Consider the following 24,146-nt stretch of genomic DNA (forward strand, 5'->3'; position numbering starts at 1 on the left):
CAGTCGTTTTGTCATGGTGAGTCTCTCCCTCTGTCTTCTCATTCCGTACGGGTCTATGGAAAGCCAGCACAGCGATTATGCTAGTTAGCACTACGTAACTGGCATAGCGGTTCTGCTAGTTAGCACAGTGTTTCCGCCAGCTAGCATAGTGGTTCTGCTAGCTAGCCAGTACAGTGGTTCTGCCGGTTATCACAGTGGTTCTGCTAGCTAGCATGGCGATTCTGCTAACAAGGCGGTTCTGCCAGTTAGCACATTGGTTGTGCTGGGTGCGTAGCATTGTCCCGACAGTCGCGTTTGCCATCTTTCCTCATTGACTAACACTATTCTAATCCACACTAACTGAACTAACGTGGACCAGTTTGTGTAGGCAGATGGGCGGGCGCGGCGAATCTCTCCGCGAGTCTCTGGCCAATAGCATGTGTTCTCCTCCCCCCACCCCCCTCTGCTCCTCTGCTCAGCGCAGAGAACGCTGCTGCGTCATGACGTCAACACATTCGGTGCGACGTTCTCTGCACTCTGTTTGGTTAGGGAAATTCTACACTTCCTCCAACAGTGATGGCCCAGGCTCATTGCCTCAATGAGTTTCAAGGGAGTTCATTCTCTGATGTTTTCTTCCAATCTTTTCTTTTGTCTCCCTCGTCTTCCACCACCTTACAAGTCTGTACTTCTTGCTTTTCTTTTAACAGTGGTATATAAGCAGGTCATCGTCTTGGCTGGTCTTTTTTGCTGCTAGCTAGCACAGTGGTGAACAGTCTGATGCACAGTCTGTGGCAGTGAAGATTGCTTTCTCAACGTCTGATTTATAATAAAGGCTTTGTCGAGGTGTGTGTGTGTGTGTGTGTGTGTGTGTGTGTGTGTGTATGTGTGTGTGTGTGTGTGTGTGTGTGTGTGTGTGTGTGTGTGTGTGTGTGTGTGTTGCGTGCGTGTCTATGTGGAGCTGTATTTCTGGCTGGATCGTGAGTTGGTACGGTCCAGTCCGTTTCCATGACAGGAGCCCTTCCAGCGGACGCCAGAGCCTCTCTCATCGATGGGAGACGTTCTGTAACACCAGCAGCACAGGCACGACTGCAGAACACAGAATCCACAGAACACTCATCAATTCAGGTCATCAAACCAATGTGTTCTAAATTAATACAAGAATCTATTCATAATCTCTATTTTGGGCATGTCGTTGTAACGCAATTCGGTCGGCAAGCTCACAATGCGTCGCAATGCATGACACGGTTGCAGGACAAAGTATACTACTAAGACGCCTCAGGGCGACAAGCGACCTCACCCTAAAGTGCGAGGATAACAAGGAGTTGTTCCCTTGACAACACAGATATAGGGATGTGGACATCAGGCGTGTGGACATCAGGGATCTCCATGAATGGGCATAAAAGGGATTTGTTCCCCTGGCATCACAGGGATCTCTATATCTCCATATATGAGCATAAAGGGGATTTGTTCCCCCTGGCATCACAGGGGGAACTGTAGGGAGTGTGTGTGGGAGAGGCGCCTGCATGCACGTGTGTTTGCATGCGTGTGTGCGTGCACTGTCTGACCTGGAAGCAGTTCTTAAACTTCTGGCTGACAAAGTAGAGAGCGATGGGGTTGATGCAGGAGTTCAGGGACGCCATGTTGATGCCGATGTAATCCATGACTAACAGGAAGCTGAAGAGAGGGGGGTCAAAGTTCACCGTCAGGTCAACAGGATGCGAGAGCAGAGAACAATGACTTCTCATGACCCTAACGTGACATCAGGGGAGATACAGTACGTGTGTGTGTGTGTGTGTGTGTGTGTGTGTGTGTGTGTGTGTGTGTGTGTGTGTGTGTGTGTGTGTGTGTTCCTGCATGTCTGTACTGTAAGGAAGTGGTTCTCAACCTTTTCAGGCCACGGCCCCCAAAATAATCATATTTCAACTGGGGACCCCCCACCCTGACGAGCACTAAGAGTTGAGGCATTCCATTTTGTATAACGCGGTTCTATTGTGAAAATAGACGATCTACATGCTCACAACACCCTTCTGCCTCTAATATTTGACAATTTGGCCAATGTTTAATTTGTCTTTTTAGACTAGAGGTATTAAAAAGTCCTTAAACTGTCACTTTAGAAATTAAACTTCATGTTGGTTTGTTTACTGTTGAGTGAGAAAACAATGTTGTATATTAAGTTAATCAACTGGGGACCCCCAAAATAATTTGGGGACCCCTAGGGGATCCAGGACCCGTAGGGGGTCCTCAGAAACACTGCAGGAGGGGAGGGGTGCCACATCTTTGTTTGATAGGGACTTTATTTTCTATTTTATTTTAACCACTTGAACACTCGCATCCCCGGGGAACATTTGCTGAAAATACCATTAGATCGTCTATTTTCGGTGAAGAGGTTTGGTGTAGAGGGAAAAAAGAGCAGACCAAGTACCAAGCCAAAGGTCAAGTTTGCAAAGTATTGAGAGTATATGTGGTTACATTTCTGAAAACACACATTTAACATGAATGCAATATGTCTCATCTCTCACTCAGCTAAGGGGTCTGCAAAACGTTGAAGACCCCTGTTATACTGCATTAACAATGCAGGGAGATGGTTTTGCTTGAGATTGCTGATGTTGAGTGAGTGCCACGTGTGTGTGTGTGTGTGTGTGTGTGTGTGTGTGTGTGTGTGTGTGTGTGTGTGTGTGTGTGTGTGTGTGTGTGTGTGTGTGTGTGTGCGACCGTGCGTGTGTGCGTGTGTGTGCGTGTCTGTCTGTGGGTGCCTACCTGAGCAGTTCACAGCGGTTGGGGTCATGCGGATCGTAAATAGTCTTCCTCAGAATACGACTGAGATGAAGAGGCAACCAGCACAGTGCAAATATCAACACCAGGCAAAACACCGTCTTAGCAACCTCCCTCCTCTGCAGACACAAGTGAAAAGAGACAATCAACAATAAAGAAGGGTTTTATTTGTCTTACTTGCTTACAAGCAGCAAAATGTTGGTGAGGCCTAGCTAGGCCTGTTTTGTGTGCTAACAAGGCAACATGACAAGATAATAGCAATAGACCATTGACATATGATGTCACTGCCACTATAGTCTCGCGTAGCCAGACAACTATTCCACAATCTCCGAATGCTACAGTATATAGAGTCTGGAACTACAGCTCCTGAATAATGGAAGCTGGCATTTCCATTCAAGACAATATATTTTAAAATGTAAATTCTGCTAAGCAGCAAGCTAAATATGCTTAGATGATTTTTATTTATATTAGGATAAATCTGCTGCGTGATGTGAGACAGAAACGGAAGTCCGCTTTAACCGGGTGCTCATCATTCTTCTTACGTTACCCCAGACTGTATGACGGGAGCATTTGCACATCGCAGGAGTCAACAGTCTGGCCACGTGAGACTACTGCCGTTAGAAGGTGCTCTAGCGTGTGTTGATATCCCCATAAGGAAATCTTAGATCACCTCATATAAGAACTGTGTTCCAAAAATAAACAAACCACCTCGGCGATTTTACTCATATGGATATGAAGCATCGACTTAAGGTCAACGGCTAAACGCTAAAAATGCAGTGATTTCAAACCCGGAAGTGTAATTTCTGACATTTTCCGGCAGAATTAATTAGATTTTCTCTAGGTCCCTGCCATGTCAGGTATGTTATTGTGGCCTCCTGGTGGCGCTATAATAGGTCAATGTGAAAAGGGTGGCATTTCTTCCTTGGCCTATAGTGGGAAATGTGTGTGGAATGTTTCACGGCAATTGCACACTATATTCATGATGATTTGAGGAATTTTGTTCAAAACAGCTTTCGAGCTAATTTTGTGTGATGCTGTGATACGATCGCCGATCAAGTAGGGCAAAAAATAAATAAGAAAATACGGAGACAAGAGGTTTGTGCCAGCGTTAATGTCTACGTACCTGTTTCATATGGTCGTTGAGTGCGATGCGCATGCCCTTCTTGCGGCTGAGCATTTCACAGGACATGAGCGTGTAGAAGACGCCAGTGCAGGCCAGCGGCAGGCAGAAATAGAAGCCAAACAGCCACCAGTCCTTCACGTCCTGGTAGAACTATGGGGGTGAGAAAAATAAAGACGCCTGCTAAGAAAATGTGGAGTGTACATGTGGATTTACTCAAGACACAGATTTGAGAGAATTGGTTCTTCCTGGCTGTGGTTTCACAACTATGTTTTCAGCTCAGAAAATGTGCCGCCACTCGATGGAAAAGTTTAATTTCAATACGTTGGTTCTGTCATCAGCCCGGGAGACTTAAACGAAAAACAGAAAAGGAAATTAACTTGGTTTTCAATCACTCCATTTCGCCATGTGCTCTCACTTTGAGCTCGTTCGCGATCGGAAGCATGCAATGAAATCCAGCTAGACAGCTATATTTCTTGAGAAATTCACCAAACTCTCAACATTCGCTTTTATTTACTAACACAAGGATGGTATCGTACATTCCTATGGTGTGTTCCTAGTTTATAAATCCACTGGAGGGCCTAAAGTCAAAGCAGAAGTCTGCTGTGCACATATGAATCCTTTTGGGAAGTCTGCCGTTCAGCAAGAAGAACACTAACATCACCTTATTTGAATGTAATTCAATTGTGTGATCTTATGAAAAGCAGACATGTCAAATGTAAAGCAGGCATCTTTTGGATTCACTATAGTTCCACCCTGGCGATACTTGGATAAGAAAAGACACCACAGTGGTGGATAAAGTTCATCCCCTGTACTTGAGTCAAAGTATACATTACTGTCTATACTCCTGGTCTAATATTACTCAACTACTCAAGTGAAGGTTGCTCATACACATTTGAGCTAAATAACTGAGTTATTAGCTTTTAAAATACTTAAGTATTCACAAGCACAAGTCAATGCATTGCTGTATTTAATTTGGAGATTAAAAAATAAAAAACACCCACTTGAGCACAGTACTCAAGTAAATTCTTTGTTATTATGCACCCATTGACCCCATGTCTACATGTTAGGGTGTTGGACACAGTCCAAAGAGTTGTTTCACAGGCATAATGATCCTCAAACTACTGACCGGAAACTCTGCTCTTTGTCACTGCTCTGACTTCTCAGGGATACCAAGGAGCCACGCAGCGATGTCCATAGTGAAGAGATTTATGAAATAACAATGTGCTTTACGGTATATGCTTTTAAGGTAACTTTTTTTAACTGCCTTTGGTTTGGTGAGTAGTGAAGTAGTTTAGTTTATTTTGATTCAAGTTGAGCGCTCGTAGGGGCTGAGAAATCCCGGTCTATTAATTTAGCGACGGCTCTGGACCAGAGCTAAGATATATATATAGTAGACCTAGGCCTCAATATTATGACATCACCCTTTACGTTCATATCAGGTTGCACTTATTGATGGTGATGATGACGTCAACAGGGCTCATTCTGTGTCTTTCCAAGGGTTTTCCCATTGAATGACGTCAACTTGTGTTTTTTATCAAGGGTTTTCCCATTGGATGACGTAAGCGAGGACTCACAGTCGGACGGACGGACGGACGGACGGACGGACAGACAGACAGACATAGGTTTCCCTAATTTATAGTTAGATATCACTTACTGTAAATATGCCGATATCTCATTTGGTAGACCAGTTGAAACACCTTTAAATGCCATGTTTGAGAAGCGACCTCGCGTGCTGCTGCGTTCCTACCTGCAGGAAGCGGGTGCTCTGCTCGGGCGGCAGCATGCAGACGCGCAGCTTGGTGCTCCTGTAGGACATCTCGGTCATGTCGAAGGCCAGCGCCTCGGGCACGGCCAGCAGCACGGCCAGCAGCCATATGGAGGTCACCTCCACCGCCTTCCACAGGGGGATGCCCATGCCCTTCACCCTGCTCCACGACGTCACCGCGTGGTAGCTGCACACGCGCACGCATGCACAAGCACACACAGTGATGTAGGCAAACAGGCGTACACAGAGACATACATGCATTCTCACAGTAAATAAAAAATCACACCCCATGTGAAGTGAGCGGTGGTCGTGCTTGCATAACATCTTCAGACTAGGATTTAAGTCTAGGATGTACAGGCTATGCTACACACACACGTTTTGCTATGGCAAAACGCTGAGGAAAAAGGCTACAGACATACGACATATGACATCACTAGACAAACATGATGCTACGTACACACATTTTACTATGGCAAGACGCTGAGGAAAAAGGCTACAGACACACGCACAGCCACTTATAGGAGCGGTTTGCACCACTCAAAAAACATCAAGATTCTTCAAAAATACAATACAAGCTTGCAGCACGACACGGAGCGACTTGTTTTTTTTTTTTTTAGATCTGCTATTTTTGAATAGCTAAAGTTCAAATCTAAAATGCCACAGACGCTTTCCTGGTTTCAAGTTTCAGCCCATTTAGAGCTGAGTACGATTTTAAAAACGCCTTCAATAAAATTCTAAACCTAAGTTTTCAGAAAAACTTGCATTTGTTTTAAAAAATAAATAAAATAATTATGTTGCTATATACATACAGATGCTATCCCGCTTTTAATGGTATATCAACGTATAGGCTTTCCTGGTCTTAATGGGTTAATTGGTTAATATCTAGCTTGTAGTGGTGACATTATGTCAGTTGCTTGTGCGTTGCACGTGCGTTAGTGTGTAGACAAGAGTGAACGGGGTTCCACTGACCGGTCGATGCTCAGAGCACACAGGCTGAGGACGGTGATTCCCACCGAGGCTTTCTGGATGAACGGGAAGAGCTTGCAGATGTAAACACCGAAGGGCCAGTCCTCTGCTAGCAGCTGCATCAGGGAAATAAGAGGTATGATCAGATAAAATAGTGTTAAAGTGGTTAAAGTGATTTTATATGCAATATTAAACTATTTTTCTGAGGAACCCCTTGTAAGGCCCACAATGACCCCTGGAGGTCCCCGGACCACTTAGAGAAACAGTATGGCCTAAACACAAGTATGGTCTTCAACACCCAACAGTGAAGTCAGTTCATCTTAAAGGAGTAGTTCACCCCCAAAATGACTTTTTTTTCTATTGATTAGTCACGCCATGGAGACTAGAGTTCAATAATATTTTTAGTTTTTTGTCACATTCCTAAGACAAAAATTTGATTTGAGTAAATCTACCCCCATTGATTCCGGATGGGGACCCGTTTCGAAACGGGTCCCCATCCGGAATCAATGGGGGTAAATTTATTGTTATCACATTTTTGTCTTAGGAATGTGACAAAAAACTAAAAATATTATTGAACTCTAGTCTCCATGGCGTGACTAATCAATAGAAAAACAGTCATTTTGGGGGTGAACTACTCCTTTAAGGACAAAGTCATTAACAATACACCGGCATATTGCACTACATAAGGTTGTGGTACTGTAGTTTGCTGTTATAGAAGTTTTAGTTTACAACCAAACATGTATGTTAAGCAATTAAGCGTTCAGCTGATCTACAAACTGTTACGTCACTATTACAAAACATTTTAGCATTGTGACCCACCGCAACACTTAATCTATCCACCTCTTTCCGCGGGAGTTTGCTGGAGGCGACTGGAGATTATTTGGACCACACTTCCGGTTTAACAGCAGACATACAAGCTCACGTCGCGTCGCAGATGCAGCCTGTTGTGAGCTTGTAAATCACACTCGGCTGCGGCGCCGGAAGCTCGGTACAGCGTCTGCGCAATGCACTATGGGGCGTTGGAAACTTGTGGATACAAAACCTCTCTTACGTACAAGAGCAGCCACATAGAAAGACATTTAATCAGTTTGACTTAAGTCATGCTAACTCGAATTGCAGTTTAACAGCATTCAGTTCAACCTATGAGCCTTGCAAGAACTAAAAGGTGGAGGCTGGGCTGGGGTGGTGAAGACAAGCTTTGCCAGCAGCAGCAGTGTACAGGTATGTGGCAGCAACTGAATAGCAGAGATGCAGTGTAGGTCGGAGCCACGTTAAAATGTACCGTCTTGTTGCGAGCGGGAAGCCACACTGTGAAACCCCTTGGCGTGGGAATGAGCTGTGATTGGTGTGGGAAAGCGTGGCTGATTGAACAATCAGCAGACTGACAGCAGACTGACAGCTGATTACAGCGCATATAACTCCCGGGATCAGCATGAACTAATGCAATGTTTCATTCCTGACATGTTGCATACCTGGCATACCAAAATGTTACATCTCTGAGGTCAAATTTTCATTTGCAAAAATGAAAAAATTGGGCATTTCCCGTTAGTCTGAATGAAAATCAGATATCTGTGGTCAGCATGAAAAATGTAAGCGAGGATGAATGTTTCTAAGTTTAAAGCTTAATTCTAATGTGATTTGTCTGTGACTGCTTTTTAGAAACCAGCATGTCAAAATGGTTTACTCGTCACATCAATCAGGATTCTCTTGATGTATATTCCGCCGCACGGTGGTGTTACTCGCCGAGAATAGCCTATAACTACGAGATCACAATGTGATCTACAAGCTCACAATGTGTCGCGAAGACTTGCGATGCGACGCATTGTGAGCTTGTAGATCTGCCATTTTCAAAGATATTTTATACATTTGAAAGCTTGTGAAATGGGACATTCTGCATAATGAGTAATTTCCACTTTTGGTACTTTAAAGTTGTACCATGTAACTTTTTTTATAAAACAAATCTTAAAATTGTCCTAACTGTTAAATCGCTAAAGTTTTAGAACACCCACTCCGTTATTTTCAGCTTCTGAAGCCTTCGCTTTATATGTTTTCTATGATCCTGGCCGTGGACCGGATTTCGCGCAAAATTGACGTAATCTGCATCATCTGTATACGTTGTGTATACGTTGCCCAATCACATCGCCGATCATGCACACATGGTACACTACCGGCCAATCACAGCGCATCTTGAAGTGGGGTCGCCATATTTGTAGTCGCCCGTGTGTCTCTTTACTCAAAAGGTAATCTCGCCTACCAGGCAGGGTGAAGTAGTCCGTTTCTCCGGAATGCCTGAACGCACAGGAACCAGGGACCCCTCCAAAGATAGCTCTCGGCGTTGTGGAGGCAGACGCGGGGGTGTGAAGGTACGAAAAACGGGCGAAAGACGCGAACGCGACCGCGGTTTGCTATAGGGCTACTGACCACTAGTTGAGAATCTTACACAGTATAGCTTTAAGTAGTAAGATGCCTATTGTACTTTAACTTTAGAATTCCGGACATCACTCGTTGTGAGCTTGTAGGTCAGCTATTCTCTGCCGTTTCCGGCCGTGCAACGGAGCACAAGTTTGTCTGTGTGCACCTGGACTGAAAAGGTTAACCCTCTCATGAATAAAAGCATAGCAAAACCATACTGCATGTTTCATAAACAAAACCCCAGCTAATGGGAGAGATGCAGTCAGCACTAAAGCCAAAGAGAGACACACTGGTTAGAATAAATGGAATGTAACTGGCAGCAGTTAAATTATAAATGAATTACATTCCACTTAGACTTCTTTTTACCACTTTTACACGCCACCAATTACTTTTTACACTAATTACCACTTACGTCTTAAGTGGGATATTATGGGTTTTAAGTCTTAAGCCCTATTTTATACTTTGTCGTACAAACCGTGTCGCGTGGGGTGAAACCTGTGGATAGCAGATTTGATCTCATCTCACGGTGTGAGCGTGTAAATGTGCTATTTTGCTAAATAACTGTAAAAAAAAGATGTGTGGAAAATCTTGAACACAATAGGAACACCAGTAGGTTTAAAGTGGTTAAGTGTCTTCGTGGGTGCATTATTAATACTTACCAGAAACACACCTAAAAAGAATCAAAACCAACAGTTTGCCTCGTTTAGCATTGCAACAAACCAGATGTCGGCATGTTATTAATGTGTGTGTGTGTGTGTGTGTGTGCGTGCGTGCGTGCGTGCGTGCGTGTGTGTGCCGTGTGTGTGCGTGCGTGCGTGCGTGCGTGCGTGCATGAGTGAATGTGTTTTAAAGCTGTGGTTCTCCAACGTATTAGATCGTGAACCAAAAGAGAAATTAGACATTTGCCAGGACCCAAACTAGTGAAAATAGCTGGTCTACAAGCTCACAACGTGTCTCTTCACACCGTCTCTTTCCACTACTTTTAATCTTTTGAATGTAGGAAACGAAAAACAAAAATGGGTCCAGAGACTCCAGAGTTGACCCACTGTTTGGGTAATACTGTTTTTCGCAGTATTTTTACCTATGCATGTTGATGGGGAAGGCGATTAGAATGGGTAAAACAGTATTGTTTACCTTGTACACGTTGATGGGGAAGGCGATTAGAATGGGTAAAACAGTATTGTTTACCTTGTACACGTTGATGGGGAAGGCGATTAGAATGGGTAAAACAGTATTGTTTACCTTGTACACGTTGATGGGGAAGGCGATTAGAATGGGTAAAACAGTATTGCTTACCTTGTACACGTTGATGGGGATGGCGATGAGGATGTAGAGCAGGTCGCCCAGGGCCAGGCTGCCTATCAGCACGTTGGGGCCGTTCCTCATGCACTTGTTCTTGTAGATGATCCTCAGCAGTGTGGAGTTCCCGATGATGCCCACCACAAAGATCAAGCACGACACCACCGTGTTCACGTACTTGAAGGCCATCTGGATCTCCGTGCGCTTGATGCACATGGGCGGGCGTCCCTCCGCCGCGTCGCCGCCCCCTGGCGGCGGGAGGGGAGGCGAAGAGGAGGAGGAGGCGTTGGCCAAGAGGGAGGAGGAGAAGGAGGAGGAGAAGGAGGAGGAGGAGGTGCCCTTCGCTCCGGGGTCGTCCGGAGAGTCCCGGCTGAACCGCAGCGCTCCGGCCGCTGTCACGGCTAGGAGGAACAGCAGGCCAATAACAGCCCTCATCCTCTCACAGCGCACGCACACACACACACACACACACACACACACACACACACGCACGCACACACGCACACCCACAGACACTCACGAAGACTCAAGGCCACGCAACCGTAAACTCAAAGGCACAGGGGGAACCACCCAGCATATGCACACAAACATATACATGCACACACATTCGCACACACATACACGCGCACGCACGCTGGGCCTAGTTCCAGACCTAGGGGCTTGGGTTTTGTGTCCTGACTGCTTTCACGGGGCCTGCGGGGAAAGTAGAAGAGACACCAGTGATTATCTTGCGCTGCTGATATTGAACACAAACAGGAAGCCCAGCTGCACGCGCCAAACACATATGACGCAGGTTTCTGCGAGCGGGACATCAAGGTCGACCACATCTGGACTCGGGAGTGATGACGGCGACCCCCGCGACCCCGCGGTTCCTCGTGGCGCGCAGAGTTCCAGTTAACAGCTCCTCAGGAGCCTCGTTACCGCACTGCATTTTTATATGTAGGTTTTCCACTACAGTACCCCTAGGGTTGCCACCCGTTCCGTATAATACGGAATCGTTCCGTATTGGACAATTAAAAGATGCGTTCCGTATTGAACCAATACGGAACGCGGTTTGTTCCGTGTTTAACCAAATGCCCCATAAAGGTCTGTCACACAAACCTCAACACAGAATTTAACAATAATGAATGAAATAAAACACAGGAAAAGACAGCAAAAAGAGGGAGAGGCACGAAGGACCTTCTGTGAGGCGGCTCGCAGTCGCTGCGGCTGTGGTGCGCTCTACGCTCTGCCTATAGTGGGGTTCCGTGTACATGTCATTTTTGGTTTTCATTTTTTAAAATTTGTGTTAAAGTTTATTTTTCACTTCCAATTTGTAGATTATGATTTATAGAACAATTTTGGTTCGAGTGTCAAGACAGTAGATTGTAGACAGTAGACACTTTATAAAATAGGCTATGCTCAGGTTTAGGCTAGTGAAGCCTATTCAGCCTAAAGTAAAAATGTTCAATGTTCATAAAATAGGCTATGCTCAGGTTTAGGCTAGTGAAGCCTATTCAGCCTAAAGTAAAAATCTTCAATGTTCATTGCTAATAAAGCACTTTAAACTAGGCTATGCTCAGGTTCAGGCTAGTGAAGCCTATTCAGCCTAAAGTAAAAAATGTTTAATCTTCGTTGCTAATAAAGCACTTTAAACTTTAAGTATATGACTTAATGGTTTATTGACTACCTTCTCTTTACTGACCACCAAGTGACCCAAGAGCCAGGTTCAAATCATTCATACATTGCTTTATTTCATACAAAATTAACTTATTCATATTTTAGAAACAATTGGCCACTTCAAACTGCAAAACAATATAGGTTATACCATGTTGTGTGTTATAGCTATAACTATTCTATGCATTTCATGGGTTTGGGACTGCATTTTTTCGCCGGCCGGCGGCTGTGCCACGCGCACGGAACGCACGCACCACGTGCCCGGAAGAGGTGTTCCTTATTTCAATTTCTGAAAGGTGGCAACCCTAAGTACCCCACAATGTTTTAGATGCCACACACTCACACAGGTCTTCATCGAGTCTTTACAACTATAGCGACGACTAACGTCGGGGTGAACATAGTCAAATAATAACTTTATCGGCCAAATTACACAAAGAAGTATATAGAGGCTAGTTGCGCTAGCCTAGCATACATGCTAACGCAGCTACAGTACAGTCATGTACTGTGGGTGGACAATGTTGATGCCACACACTCACACAGGTCTTCATCGAGTCTTTACAACTATAGCGACGACTAACGTCGGGGTGAACATAGTCAAATAATAACTTTATTGGCCAAATTACACAAAGAAGAGCAGAGGCTAGTTGTGCTAGCATACATGCTAAGCTACAGTACAGTACATGTAGGCAACTGTAGATTCTTTTCCCCATTCAACACCTGCAGTTACAAATACAAACAGGAGACATCTCACTGAGATCTATATAAAATAACGGATTGCCGACGCATTGGCCGTTGATTATTGCGACTCGCGGCGATAGATATATAGCCTATGTCCACTGTTTGTGTTGGTTAATATGTTCTTGGTGCTTCGTGGTATCTCAACTGCAGGGTTGGAGAACACAATTCTGCCTAATCGACCTCTTTATAAACAGATATATAAAACAAACAGGATTTGCCTTTATATTTGATTTGCAGCCGTGACTGCATACTAAAATCTGTCTCAAGTTGTTGTGTTGAAAGACACAGCTTAGCCGTGAGACTGACCAATCAGTATCAGCAGCGTGTATACGTCACTGATTTGGCCTCACTTAGCCCAGGCCGGGTCCACTCGAGAGTGGAGCTGTTTTAGTACCCCGTTAAGTACCACTTTCACACCACTCTACCCAGTTCCTTGTAGTGGAAAACCTGACACAAGTGGGCGGTGTGGTGTGGAGTGGTGTGGAGTTGGGCCTGTGGAAAACCGGCTTTCGTTAGATCCTCGTCAGGCTCCTCGTTAAGCCTGAGCCATGTCGCTCGCCGAAAACACAGCAGATGTACAAGCTTGCGCTTCTAGATTTGCTATTTTCCGCCAGCGAGTAAGGCTGAGTATAACCACTTAAACCCCAGCATCCGTGTTGTGGGGAAAGCTTTGGCTGAAAATGGACGACGCGTTGCGATGTGAGCTTGTTGAAAGCTTTCCCCCAAAATAACAGAAAACAGAGAAGACTCTAGTATGACTCCGCTCAACCATATGGGGTTTAAGTGGATAAATCAGCTTTTAGACACTGAGACTCGCAGAGAAGCCTCCTGATCTTTACCTCAGGTTGACCGGCAGTTTGGAGGTTTGGTGTCGGGCGATTCTTGATTAGGAATTGTTTGAGGAAAACGAAATGAGAAATAGGTCTACTTCAAATTATGACGTAGTTCAATACGGGAGAAGAACTTTTAAAACACATGGTAGTGTTTAAGTAGTTCTCAGATGAAACCGTCCTACAGTGGTGAAAAAGTAGCTACTGTAAATGCATTTACTCAAATGCATTCTTTAAGTGCAAACCCTAGCCCTATTACTTTAACAGTATTTATTTTGACACTTCATAGGCTATATACTTCCACTCCACTCAAAGAAGTTAAAATATTGTACATTCTACTCCAGCTTTAGTTACAGTATAGTACAAGTACAAGCTCACATCATGTCACATCACTTGTAGATACACAAATTGTGAACAAATGTGATACTTTTGTACTACATATTTTGATGCCAATACATTCATACTTCTTCGAGAGTACTTCTTCGTTGCATTATGGGCTATTTTGGGGGAATCGATTAGTGTAGCCTGAGTGGTGAGTAGCAAATTCACTCTTCACAGATCCGTTTTATCAAGTATAGAGGGTTTAAGTGCTATTGAATCTGCAGCTCAAAAAAAGCCAATTCATCCTAGTAGTGTATGACAGAGGACATCTGCTATACGATTATTGTTTTTTATGATAAACGATAATAACGATTATCATCCCATAAGGGAAGCGCCTATGAACACCTGCGCATTATTATTACTGGAGCCTGCCAGTCTCAATGTGGGACGCCTGAAAAGTCATGGAAATGTGGGACTGTCCCACGCAAAGGGGGACATCTGGTCACCCTAGCGCCTGAGAGTCGACCGATTCTAAAAGTGTCTACAGTTTGAAAAACCTACATTGCTAAATATCAGACCCCCAAAATGATTGTATGATGTATTTGGTCATGTCTCAAAAGATTTTGTTCCAGGCAAGTTAAAAATGTTCGCTTTAAAAAATATATATGTTCAAAGATCTGTCACAAATGTTTACGATATTTCAAAAAGGAAATATTGACTTTAAAGGGATCCCTGGCTAATACAACAAATATGCCTTAATACATTATAATTGTCCTCTATAACTACATTGTAAAATAAAAAATACCTTAAATATTGTATTTCTTCTAGAAATAGCTAATCTTTCACTCAACAGGGGAAATGCCCGTCGCAAGTTGATGTCAGAAATGTCATGTGTGATCTATCCCTATGGAATTTATGGCATGCATGTGCAAATAAAAACAAACTCAATACTTCCTATGGTTAATGAGCATCAAATCAATATTTCAAATGTGTTTTTTGCACATGCATGCCATAAATTCCATAGGGATAGATCACACATGACATTTATGACATCATCAACTTGGGACAGGTATTTCCCCTATTGAGTGAAAGATTAGCTATTTCTAGAAGAAATAAAATATTTAGGGTGTTTTTAATTTTACATTGTAGTTATAGAGGACAATTATAATGTATTAAGGCATATTTGTCGTATTAGTCAGGGATCCTTTTAAGAAAAGGCTGATGCACACCTCAAATTGGTTGACAGGTACGTAGGACAAAAATACATATATCAAAAAGTGATCTCTGATAATAGAATCAAAGGGGACCCAGACAATGTTGTCTGTCCTGATGAAGGTCTAAATGACCGAAACGTCGAAATAAAGCCACTTTTCTTTTTTGCAAGTTCTTTACAGTGTGCAGGTCTCCTTCTTTGATTTCATTATCAGAGATCTGTTAGGGTTCAGAGGACCCAAATGCTGTACGACACAACAGGCAAGGATGTCAATTCAGGCGGTTTAATCTCCAACTTAAACTTCCCATAAAATGGGGCAGGCAAAACAAGGACTTATAATACAGAATAGCTTGCAGCCAAATCACAGTTCATAAAACACTGACATGAAGCAAAGATCTGACAAAAAAAAAAAGAAACTGATCACACTGGGGCATATATATAGACAGGAACTAACTAGGCACAGGTGAACTCAGACAAACAATCAACACTGGGATAGGCTGGGGGACTAAGTGGACACAGGTGGAGGAAACTAACAATCACAGAGAAGCGAGACAAGAAGGGAAACAAATACTAGGCAAAGACAGGAAACACAAGGACTATTACTACAAAATAAGATACAGGCAAGTAAAGCAAAACCCAACAAGGGAACTGGGAATGAAACATAACTACAGAGTAAAAGGAACACAACTGAAAATATAAAACACTAACTAGAAGGAAGAAGAAGGCCACATTGCCTCAGAACAAGTATTGCAAACTGAAACATATTCATTACAACAGAGTAAGAATAAACTAGAAACAACAATCTATCTGGTTCCAGACCATAGACCCCGACCACTCTCAGAGTGGACTGTTTCTCTGGTCTGGAGCTGAGTACATGAATCGGCAGTGTGGGACATGAAAAGTGTGCCCATGCAGAAAAAAGGTTGAGAAACACTGCTATATTCGGCTGAAAAAACGCAGCGGTGTGCAACGACCTTAATACAGAATGGTACACAAGTAAAAGTCCAAAAACCAACACAAAGTCCACAGTCCTGAGGAGCCGACCGTGACAAGATCCCTTTTTGAAAAGGGAAATATGGGAAATGGTTGTGTTGCCAACAAAGATGTTTATGGATGTCAAAAGCACATTTGTAACATTTTCTATTTAAAGGAGGAGTTCACCCCCAAAATGACTTTTTTCTATTGATTATTCACCCCATGAAGACCCTCTGTTCAAATATCATTTTTTGGTATGTGGTCGCATTCCTAAGACACAAATTTGATGATTATAGTAAATTTACTTCCATTGATTCCGGATAGGGACCCAAATGCATTCGGGTCCCCATCCGGAATCAATGGGGGTAAAATTATTGTAATCAAATTATTGTCTCAGGAATGTGTCAAAAAAACAAAAAATATTATTGAACTCAAGTCTCCATGGTGTGAGTAATCAATAGAAAAAAAGTAATTTTGGGGGTGAACTACTCCTTTAATGTCAATGTCATGTGCACTGGCCTGGGCAGCAGTCCAGGCAACAAGGCTCAGTGAGGTCTGACAGCGTGTCGCGAGTTCGAGTCCCGATCCCTACGGCCTAGTCCCCATCTCTCTCCCCCATTTCCTGTCAGCCTGTAACTGTCTATCACTATCAATAAAAGCATAAAAGCCCAAAAATCGTGTGCACTCTATTTGCTATGGAAAGGACTCAAATCCAGTCACTGTAAGACCCAAGAGCAGAACTCAAAATACAGGAAACAAGAAATGAACTTAAAGCAGACCTTTACTTAAAGGGCCAGTTCACCTCTGGGGCAACCAGATCTTATTTTATTGTTGTTTGGGGCAGCATGATGACTCATATGATGCAGAAGGCACCATCATTCATGCTGAAATACTAAAATATCTCAAAACACAGATTGAACACAAAAAATAACTCAGGATTGTGTTGATCTTGTCCCAAACAACAATAAAATAAGATCTGGTTGTCCCAGAGGTGAACTGGCCCTTTAAACAAACAAACAAACAAACAAACAAGAAAAACATAAACTAAAAACGACTATAAACCAACGACAGTCAGCAGCATGGGAAGTTTTAGGCGCGCCACACACATATGCGTGAAACATCTTCTCTGTATCGTCTGAGAATGGCCACTGGGGGCGCCGTACTAATGCATTGTCAATGGAAGGTTGTTTGGTGTTTTGTCGTTGCCGTATCTCTTGGCCAAAAGACAGGCTGTGGTTGTCTGGTTGAGCTAGAGACACGGCAACGACAAAAAACCAAACAACCTTCCATTGACAATGCATTAGTACGGCGCCCCCAGTGGCCATTCTCAGACGATACGGAGAAGATGTTTCACGCATATGTGTGAGTCCAGCCTTATAGTCTCTGGGGGTCGTCTCAGGCACAGGTGAGCTTCACAGGGGAATCAACAGAACATTAAGGCCGTGGCGGAGGCAGTGTCCACAGAGTGACAGCCAAGACAAATCAATAGAAAGCAAGAAGACTGTCAAACCTAAGACAAACAACAGAAAAGCAAGGCACGGCCGATCTCCACTTTCTGTGGATTTGTGACATACAGTAAATAGGTGGCTGCCTCTTTAGGAGACCAGCAGCAGGTCGTGAGTCTATTCCAGGGTTTCTCGGGGACTGTCCATAAGTCCGAAGGTTCATTAGTCTGAAGGTTCAATAGTCAGAATTTAGTTAGGGTTACTGAGGTTAAGGTTAGGGTTAGGGTTAGAGTTAGGCATAGTATTCTAAACAAATTCGGACTAATGAACCTTCGGACTAATGAACCTTTGGACTTATGGGCAGTCCCCGGTTTCTCAAGGTGGGTGCTGTGTGTTCTTTTTCAGCCCTCAGTACACCAAGTCTCTTCACAAAAAATCGCACCAGTGCAAAGGGAACGGTGCTCACTTCTCATGGTATCAAACACGACACACGTGTATATCAACTTGGATGGGCCGTTCTATCCATGACATCAGCTGTGGTGATGTCGGTATCTGCGTACTTTCTATGACCTTAGTCTGTTGTGAGCTGTTGGTACTGCATACATAGGGACATACACACAAGGTCAAACGTAGGAGCGGTTAACCCCAACACTGGCACAGTCACAACACGTCACGTTGTGACACATTGTGAGCTCACTGAACTAAACACTGGACCCATTCTTCACAAGCCAGTGAAGTGAAGCCATACATCTTGTGAACATTCTCATTCTGACACTAAAATGTATTTTTTCCCCACAGAGAGACTAAAACAGGAGAAAATCTACTTTGTTGCCGACCTGTCTCTGGCCCGGCAACGCACTCTCGCGAGATCTATAGCAACAGTAAACATAGGACGTTGACGGGATCTCACATCAGCTAAGGAGACCCTTGTGTACCAACTGATATAGCTACGAAGTTATCAACCTACAGTGATGTTACTAGGTTTTCAATGTAATGGGTCCCGGGACCCACAGGTGGTCATTCAAATGGGTCCCAGAAAGGTTTTATGAGTCCTCAATACAATGTTTTCGAGCGCTGTGAGCTTGTAGATCGTCTATTTTCAAAATGTTTGCCTATTTTCTTATATTTATTTTACAATTTGGCTAATGTTTGAACTTAGAACTAAATACACTAGGCTACAGACACCCATTTAATTATATTTATATCACTGGGGCCCCAATTTATATTAAATGTTAAAATACTAGAGTACAAATGGAACAGGTCCATTTGGTTCCATTTGTTCACCGAGTTACAGACCCATAAAGTTCTATTTGGTTCCTAACTATCATTTATCTGGGGACCCCCTGGAACTCCCTCAAGGACCCAGGACCCCACTTTGAGAACCACTAGTGAAAATAGTTTTTTAGCTGTTCCAGGTTTAACTGATAATAAATCTTTACAGTGTTTATCTTACACAATACATTAAAAAACGAATTAAACTATCTAAACTAATATAGCAACTTAAGTAGAAGAAATACATTATTTTAACATGGACTCCAATGGAGGCGCATCCCCGGGACCCCAGGACCATGACATGAATGAGTCCCTGGGTGACTTGAATGAGTTTTTGATGCGGGATGCGCACGTAATGACATCACTGAACCTATAATGTAAAAATATGTGTGTAAATAAATATAATACATGTAATAAAACAAATCTTACATAAAGTATAAATTACATATAGCTGTGGTAGTGAAACAAATGAAACAATGATCATTTATTTTCCAACAAAATCAGCTCATATCTCTCACGGACTCCAGCCAATTATGTACAGTATGTTATGTATGTAAATTCAATGGTACTTTCAAACATCTCTTAATGCAAATGATCTACAATGTATTGGTGACTGACATAAAAAGGCACGTTAGAACCTGTTCAGAAATTATACAACCGCCTCTACAACTGAATGTGCTGAATGACTATCACAGCCTTTCTCTGAACATCAGGACCGACAAGGAGATGGAAAGATGGCGAAGTGCTTTCAAACACAAGAAAGTAAGTCTAGGCAGGAGGTTAAAGACATGCATGCAGAGATGGAGGAGGAGGGACTAAAGCTGAACCTTAAAACGGAGCAAATGGGAGGAAAAGGCAAAGTCTGAAGAAGGAATGAGTGAGAGAGAGAGAGAGAGAGAGAGAGAGAGAGAGAGAGAGAGAGAGAGAGAGGGACACACACACACACACACACACACACACACACACACACACACACACACACACACACACACAGACAGACAGACTGACTCAGAGACAGACAGACTAATATCTGTACTGTATTGACTACTATCACTGAATCAGATAACCACTTTATACCCTCTGCTACGCAACGTTCACATCTAGAGTTCGGCCTGCTTTACGTCGTGGCCCTCACATAAACCTACATCGCACCGCAGATGCCCATATATGGAGATCTCTGTATCTGTCACGTCAACTGATTTGTTAGCGCACATCAATGACACAACAAGGTTAGACATCACACAACACACAGATTTGGGCATGGCTGCATTGGGAACTCCTTATATGGTTATGGCTGAGTCATGGTGACATGAGCGTGGCGTTCGGCCTCCCGTCCCGCCAGAATATGGATGCTGAGGTGCAAGTGGCTAAAAGGGCTGCTGTAGAGGCTGAAAATGGGCTTTTAACTGTCACACATCCATTCCAACAACTTGTCTATTAACGTAATACTAACATTGACCGAATATTGTTGCACAACAAGGCAAAGGTTACCAGGGGGGTCCCCAGAAAAATGTGTTAATACATAACAATCATGTTAACCACTCTATCTATGTATGCGTTGGCTTTTCAAAAATAGCGCTGCGAGCTTGTACATCTGCTATTTCTGATAATGTGAAAAATGTCTGATGGGGGTCCGTGGCCAGATGCATATCATATTGTGGGTCCTTAGCACAAATACGTTTGAGAACAGGAAAGAACAGCTTCATGTGACGTCTTTAGAATTACAACGAATTAGAACATCAAGACAAAAAAAAAGAAATCTATTTTCACAGTCCTTTAGAAGAGTTTCTAAACAATTTACTGGTTAAGGAACAGCATTAGTGTGTGTTAAATGTAAGACAACAGGCCAGTGTAGGCCTATATAGTTCACCTACTCTACCAGACAGTGACGTATAGGGTGTTTATGAAAGACACGTTGTTCTGATCAGCTCAGGGCTTTTTCAGCCTGAGTTGCAATATGTTTTTGCACTAAATCTCTTCGGCTGATGATGATGATGATATACAAGCTGACAAAGTGTCGCGTTGCAATGTGTCGTCAGCTTGTAGATCGGCTATCCTCCAGAATAAGGATGCTTGCTGAGGTTCTACAAATGATTCTACAAATGCCTTCTAAATGAGTATAGTTCTCACACTTTCAAGATAAGAAAAGCTCAAACATAGCAGATGTAGAATCTATAGAGCTTGTATGTCTGCTATTTTTTAATAGCCAAGGCAAACCTCTAAAATGACACAGTCGTTTCCCGGTTTTAATGTGGAATTATTTATGTTTGATATGTTTTTTTTAACACTTGAACCCTTGCAGCGGACCTATTCAACGGAACTAGACGATCTACTACAAGCTCACAATGTGTCGCATCTGCTACAGTAATTTCTGCAAAGATATTAAATACAGAGGGACAAAAAGGAGGGGGCCAAGTATAGACCCCTGGGGGGCTCCGGTCAACTAAATAGGCTACAGTACTATAGGAGGGGTCTTAACGTTATTCAGGCCAATGACTCCTGACCTGAGACAGAGATGAAGCAGGGACCCCTCCACTACAAATTGGATTAACGTTAAAAGTGTGTTTATGCAGACTTTAACGATTTATGTGTTTATAATCATCATAATAATAATAATAATGTTTGCAAAATCATTGAATATATATTTTTCAAAGCAAACCTTTCTAACTCAAATCTCTGCTTCTGGGGGTTCCTGGAACAACATTTTGAGGGTCCATTGACATGAAAAAGTTTGAGAACCACTGATTTAGAAGAAGGATTTCGAAGACATTTATAGAATCGGGTCAAAAATATTCAAAGACTTGCATGAATTGTCACCATTTTTCAAAAATAGCAGATCTACAAGCTTGCAGCGTGGGCTGTGGGCTTATATATATACTGCTTGTATATCTGCTATTTTTCAATAGCTAAAGCATAAAATAAAGTGGCACAGATGCATTCCAGGTCTAAATTCTCAATATTTATGAACTTGACCATTGGCTCTGTACTGGCTCTGTTATGCTCTTTTTTCCCTGTATGCCAAAACTCTTTGCCAGAAATGGCAGATCTACAAGCTCACAGAAGCGCTGTGTGAGCTTGCAGATGTAAGGTTAATGGCCAATGTTCCCTGCAAAATAGGGATGCGAGGGTCCGAGTGGTTACCAACAATAAGTTTTGTTATACCTTATAGGCCTACCTTTCAAACCAGGAACACCTCTGTTGTAGCTATAATAAAGTATATCAATATTTTACATTTTTCAGAAAACTTACAAGGCATTTTTAGAATCGGGTCTAAATGGGATGATGTAAAATAATAATAATAAATACTCCCTATATCACTAGACCTAGATAGATTTGTGGAGATCCCCCAGTATCTCTGATCGAGGACCCCCGGGTAGGACAACGACGGACCCCCTGTTGAAGACCCCTGGCCTATATACGCTCATACACACCTGCGTGTGTGTGTGTGTGTGTGTGTGTGTGTGTGTGTGTGTGTGTGTGTGTGTGTGTGTGTGTGTGTGTGTGTGCGTGCGTGTGTGTGTGCGTGCGTGTGTGTGTGTGTGCACATGCGTGTGTGGGTGCGTGCGTGTGTGTGTGCGTGTGTGTGTGTACTGTAGAGTCTACAATGGGCAAACTTTTCATGTCCCAAGAAACCATGGGCACACCAACATAATACGGGGGTGTAAATATCGTCACTGTCAGGATGGAAGAAACCTTGTATCTCCAAGTTTCAAATTTGTACGTTTCTTTGCAAAGTAAAGCCCTGCTTCATTCATCATACAAGGCTGTCACACAACAGTAGTGAAAACAGCAGATCTACAAGCACACAACGCTGTTTTCACTATAGTTTAAATCATTTTCAAAATGATAAATACAATACTGGCTTTCAAGCAGTTTCAAGGGGCACACTTGACCCTTCTCAGGGGCACACCAAAGGTCCCCAGGAACACAGCTGTAGACCATACCCAAACAGATTTTACAAGGCTCTCCATTAAAACAAACAAAAAGCACATCTGCATGCACTATCACCACACACATAAGTCAAACTGTGACTTTATCAGTAGACAACAAGCAGCAGGACTCATGATCCATGGTTTGAACTTAATGATGTGAAGTGAGCCATTCGTCAACATTCATGTATTCCCAGGGGACGGTTCTGCCCAAGATCACCACCAGCTTCTATAATTACTGCAACTCTATCACAATAAGAAGACTATAGTCAAAAGTATCAATAGCCTATAGCCTATTCATGCATTTCTCAAACAATTAGCCTAACCTGTAGCCTACAAATTAGGTAGGCTATTTGTGTTATTGTGTTAGGTGCTATAGTTGAGGATGGGAGGACGACATAATCCCGTACATTCTCATACATCCAGCAAAATGTGTGGTTTAAATGTAATGTAACCATCATGGAATCAAATCTCACAACAACAAAATAGATATTCTAATCATGGTCAATAAACTAATAAATCGGTTATTGTGTTGGCTTATGACATGGGACAGCCATATTAATAGCCAACATTTTGGGCACAATGATGTCAACAAGTTATTGTTTAATAAATAGAAGAAGGAAAACAAATCAAATATGAAGTAGATCTATTAGACAGTAGACAACTTTGTAGATGAGTTCAACCACTTTTAATACAGTAGGCTATCTATAGCCTATATCAACAAAACTGAGCAAAACTATTAGGCTATACAACTCAGCTCTGTAGGCTATAGCCTATATGCCTACACCTTTTTCCATTAAAAAAATAAGCTAAAATGTAAATTAAAAACTGGATGGTGTGTCTATGTTTTAAAAGTAGGCCAAGGTCTAAAGTCATGTGATTGCAGTTTGACTGTGCGTCATCCCGGCTCGCTGCAAAGGAACCCAAATTGAATTAAATCAAGTTCAAATGCAATCAATTTACCGTCTGCCGCGCAAAGCTAATTAAATACATTGTGTAACACGCACACGCACTCTGCAGAGCGTGCGTGCGGAGTGGACTCACCTTCAGCACCGAACGTCACTTCAGGAACAGTGATAATCTTGTTTTTTAGTCCGCAATGTCCGTTAATTGGCCGCGTTAATTATGATGATGATCCAAAAAGTTCCCTGATACGGTGTCCCGTGTTTAGCTCCACTGGTCCCCAGGCAGGCTGCAGCGCTGTCTGTGTGTGACTGACTCCCACACACACTGTCTGCTGCTTATAAAGCCTGGAGTGCTGGAGCTCAAGATACAGCCAATCAGAGCACAGATACTCTAAGTTCCCTAACATCTGCCTCCTGCGCCTGCATTGGACCACTGGTTCACAACTGCTGGTCCGGGGAACACCAAGGCGTCCAAATGTGGACCCTTTTACGGGTCTGTAACTCTGAGAGGGTATATATGGACACTTGTGGCCAGTTGCGGGTCCA

General features: G+C 43.0%; 1 protein-coding gene across 1 annotated transcript; it reads right to left on the minus strand.

Annotated features, from left to right (window-relative positions):
• Positions 1–888: 888 nt before the first annotated feature.
• LOC308301611 (endothelin receptor type B-like) lies at positions 889–23,884 on the minus strand. The gene is made up of 8 exons (XM_080745649.1): positions 23,740–23,884; positions 10,314–11,009; positions 6,609–6,721; positions 5,622–5,826; positions 3,875–4,024; positions 2,737–2,870; positions 1,545–1,653; positions 889–1,065 (listed from the first exon to the last, which is right to left on the minus strand). Exons 2-8 carry the CDS (start codon positions 10,749–10,751, stop codon positions 928–930), a joined length of 1,287 nt encoding a protein of 428 aa, XP_080601775.1. The 5' UTR covers positions 10,752–11,009; positions 23,740–23,884; the 3' UTR covers positions 889–927.
• Positions 23,885–24,146: the final 262 nt, after the last annotated feature.

Source organism: Nannobrachium achirus (assembly GCF_963921795.1).
Source record: "Nannobrachium achirus genome assembly, chromosome: 17".
In the NCBI taxonomy this organism is placed as follows: Eukaryota; Metazoa; Chordata; class Actinopteri; order Myctophiformes; family Myctophidae; genus Nannobrachium; species Nannobrachium achirus.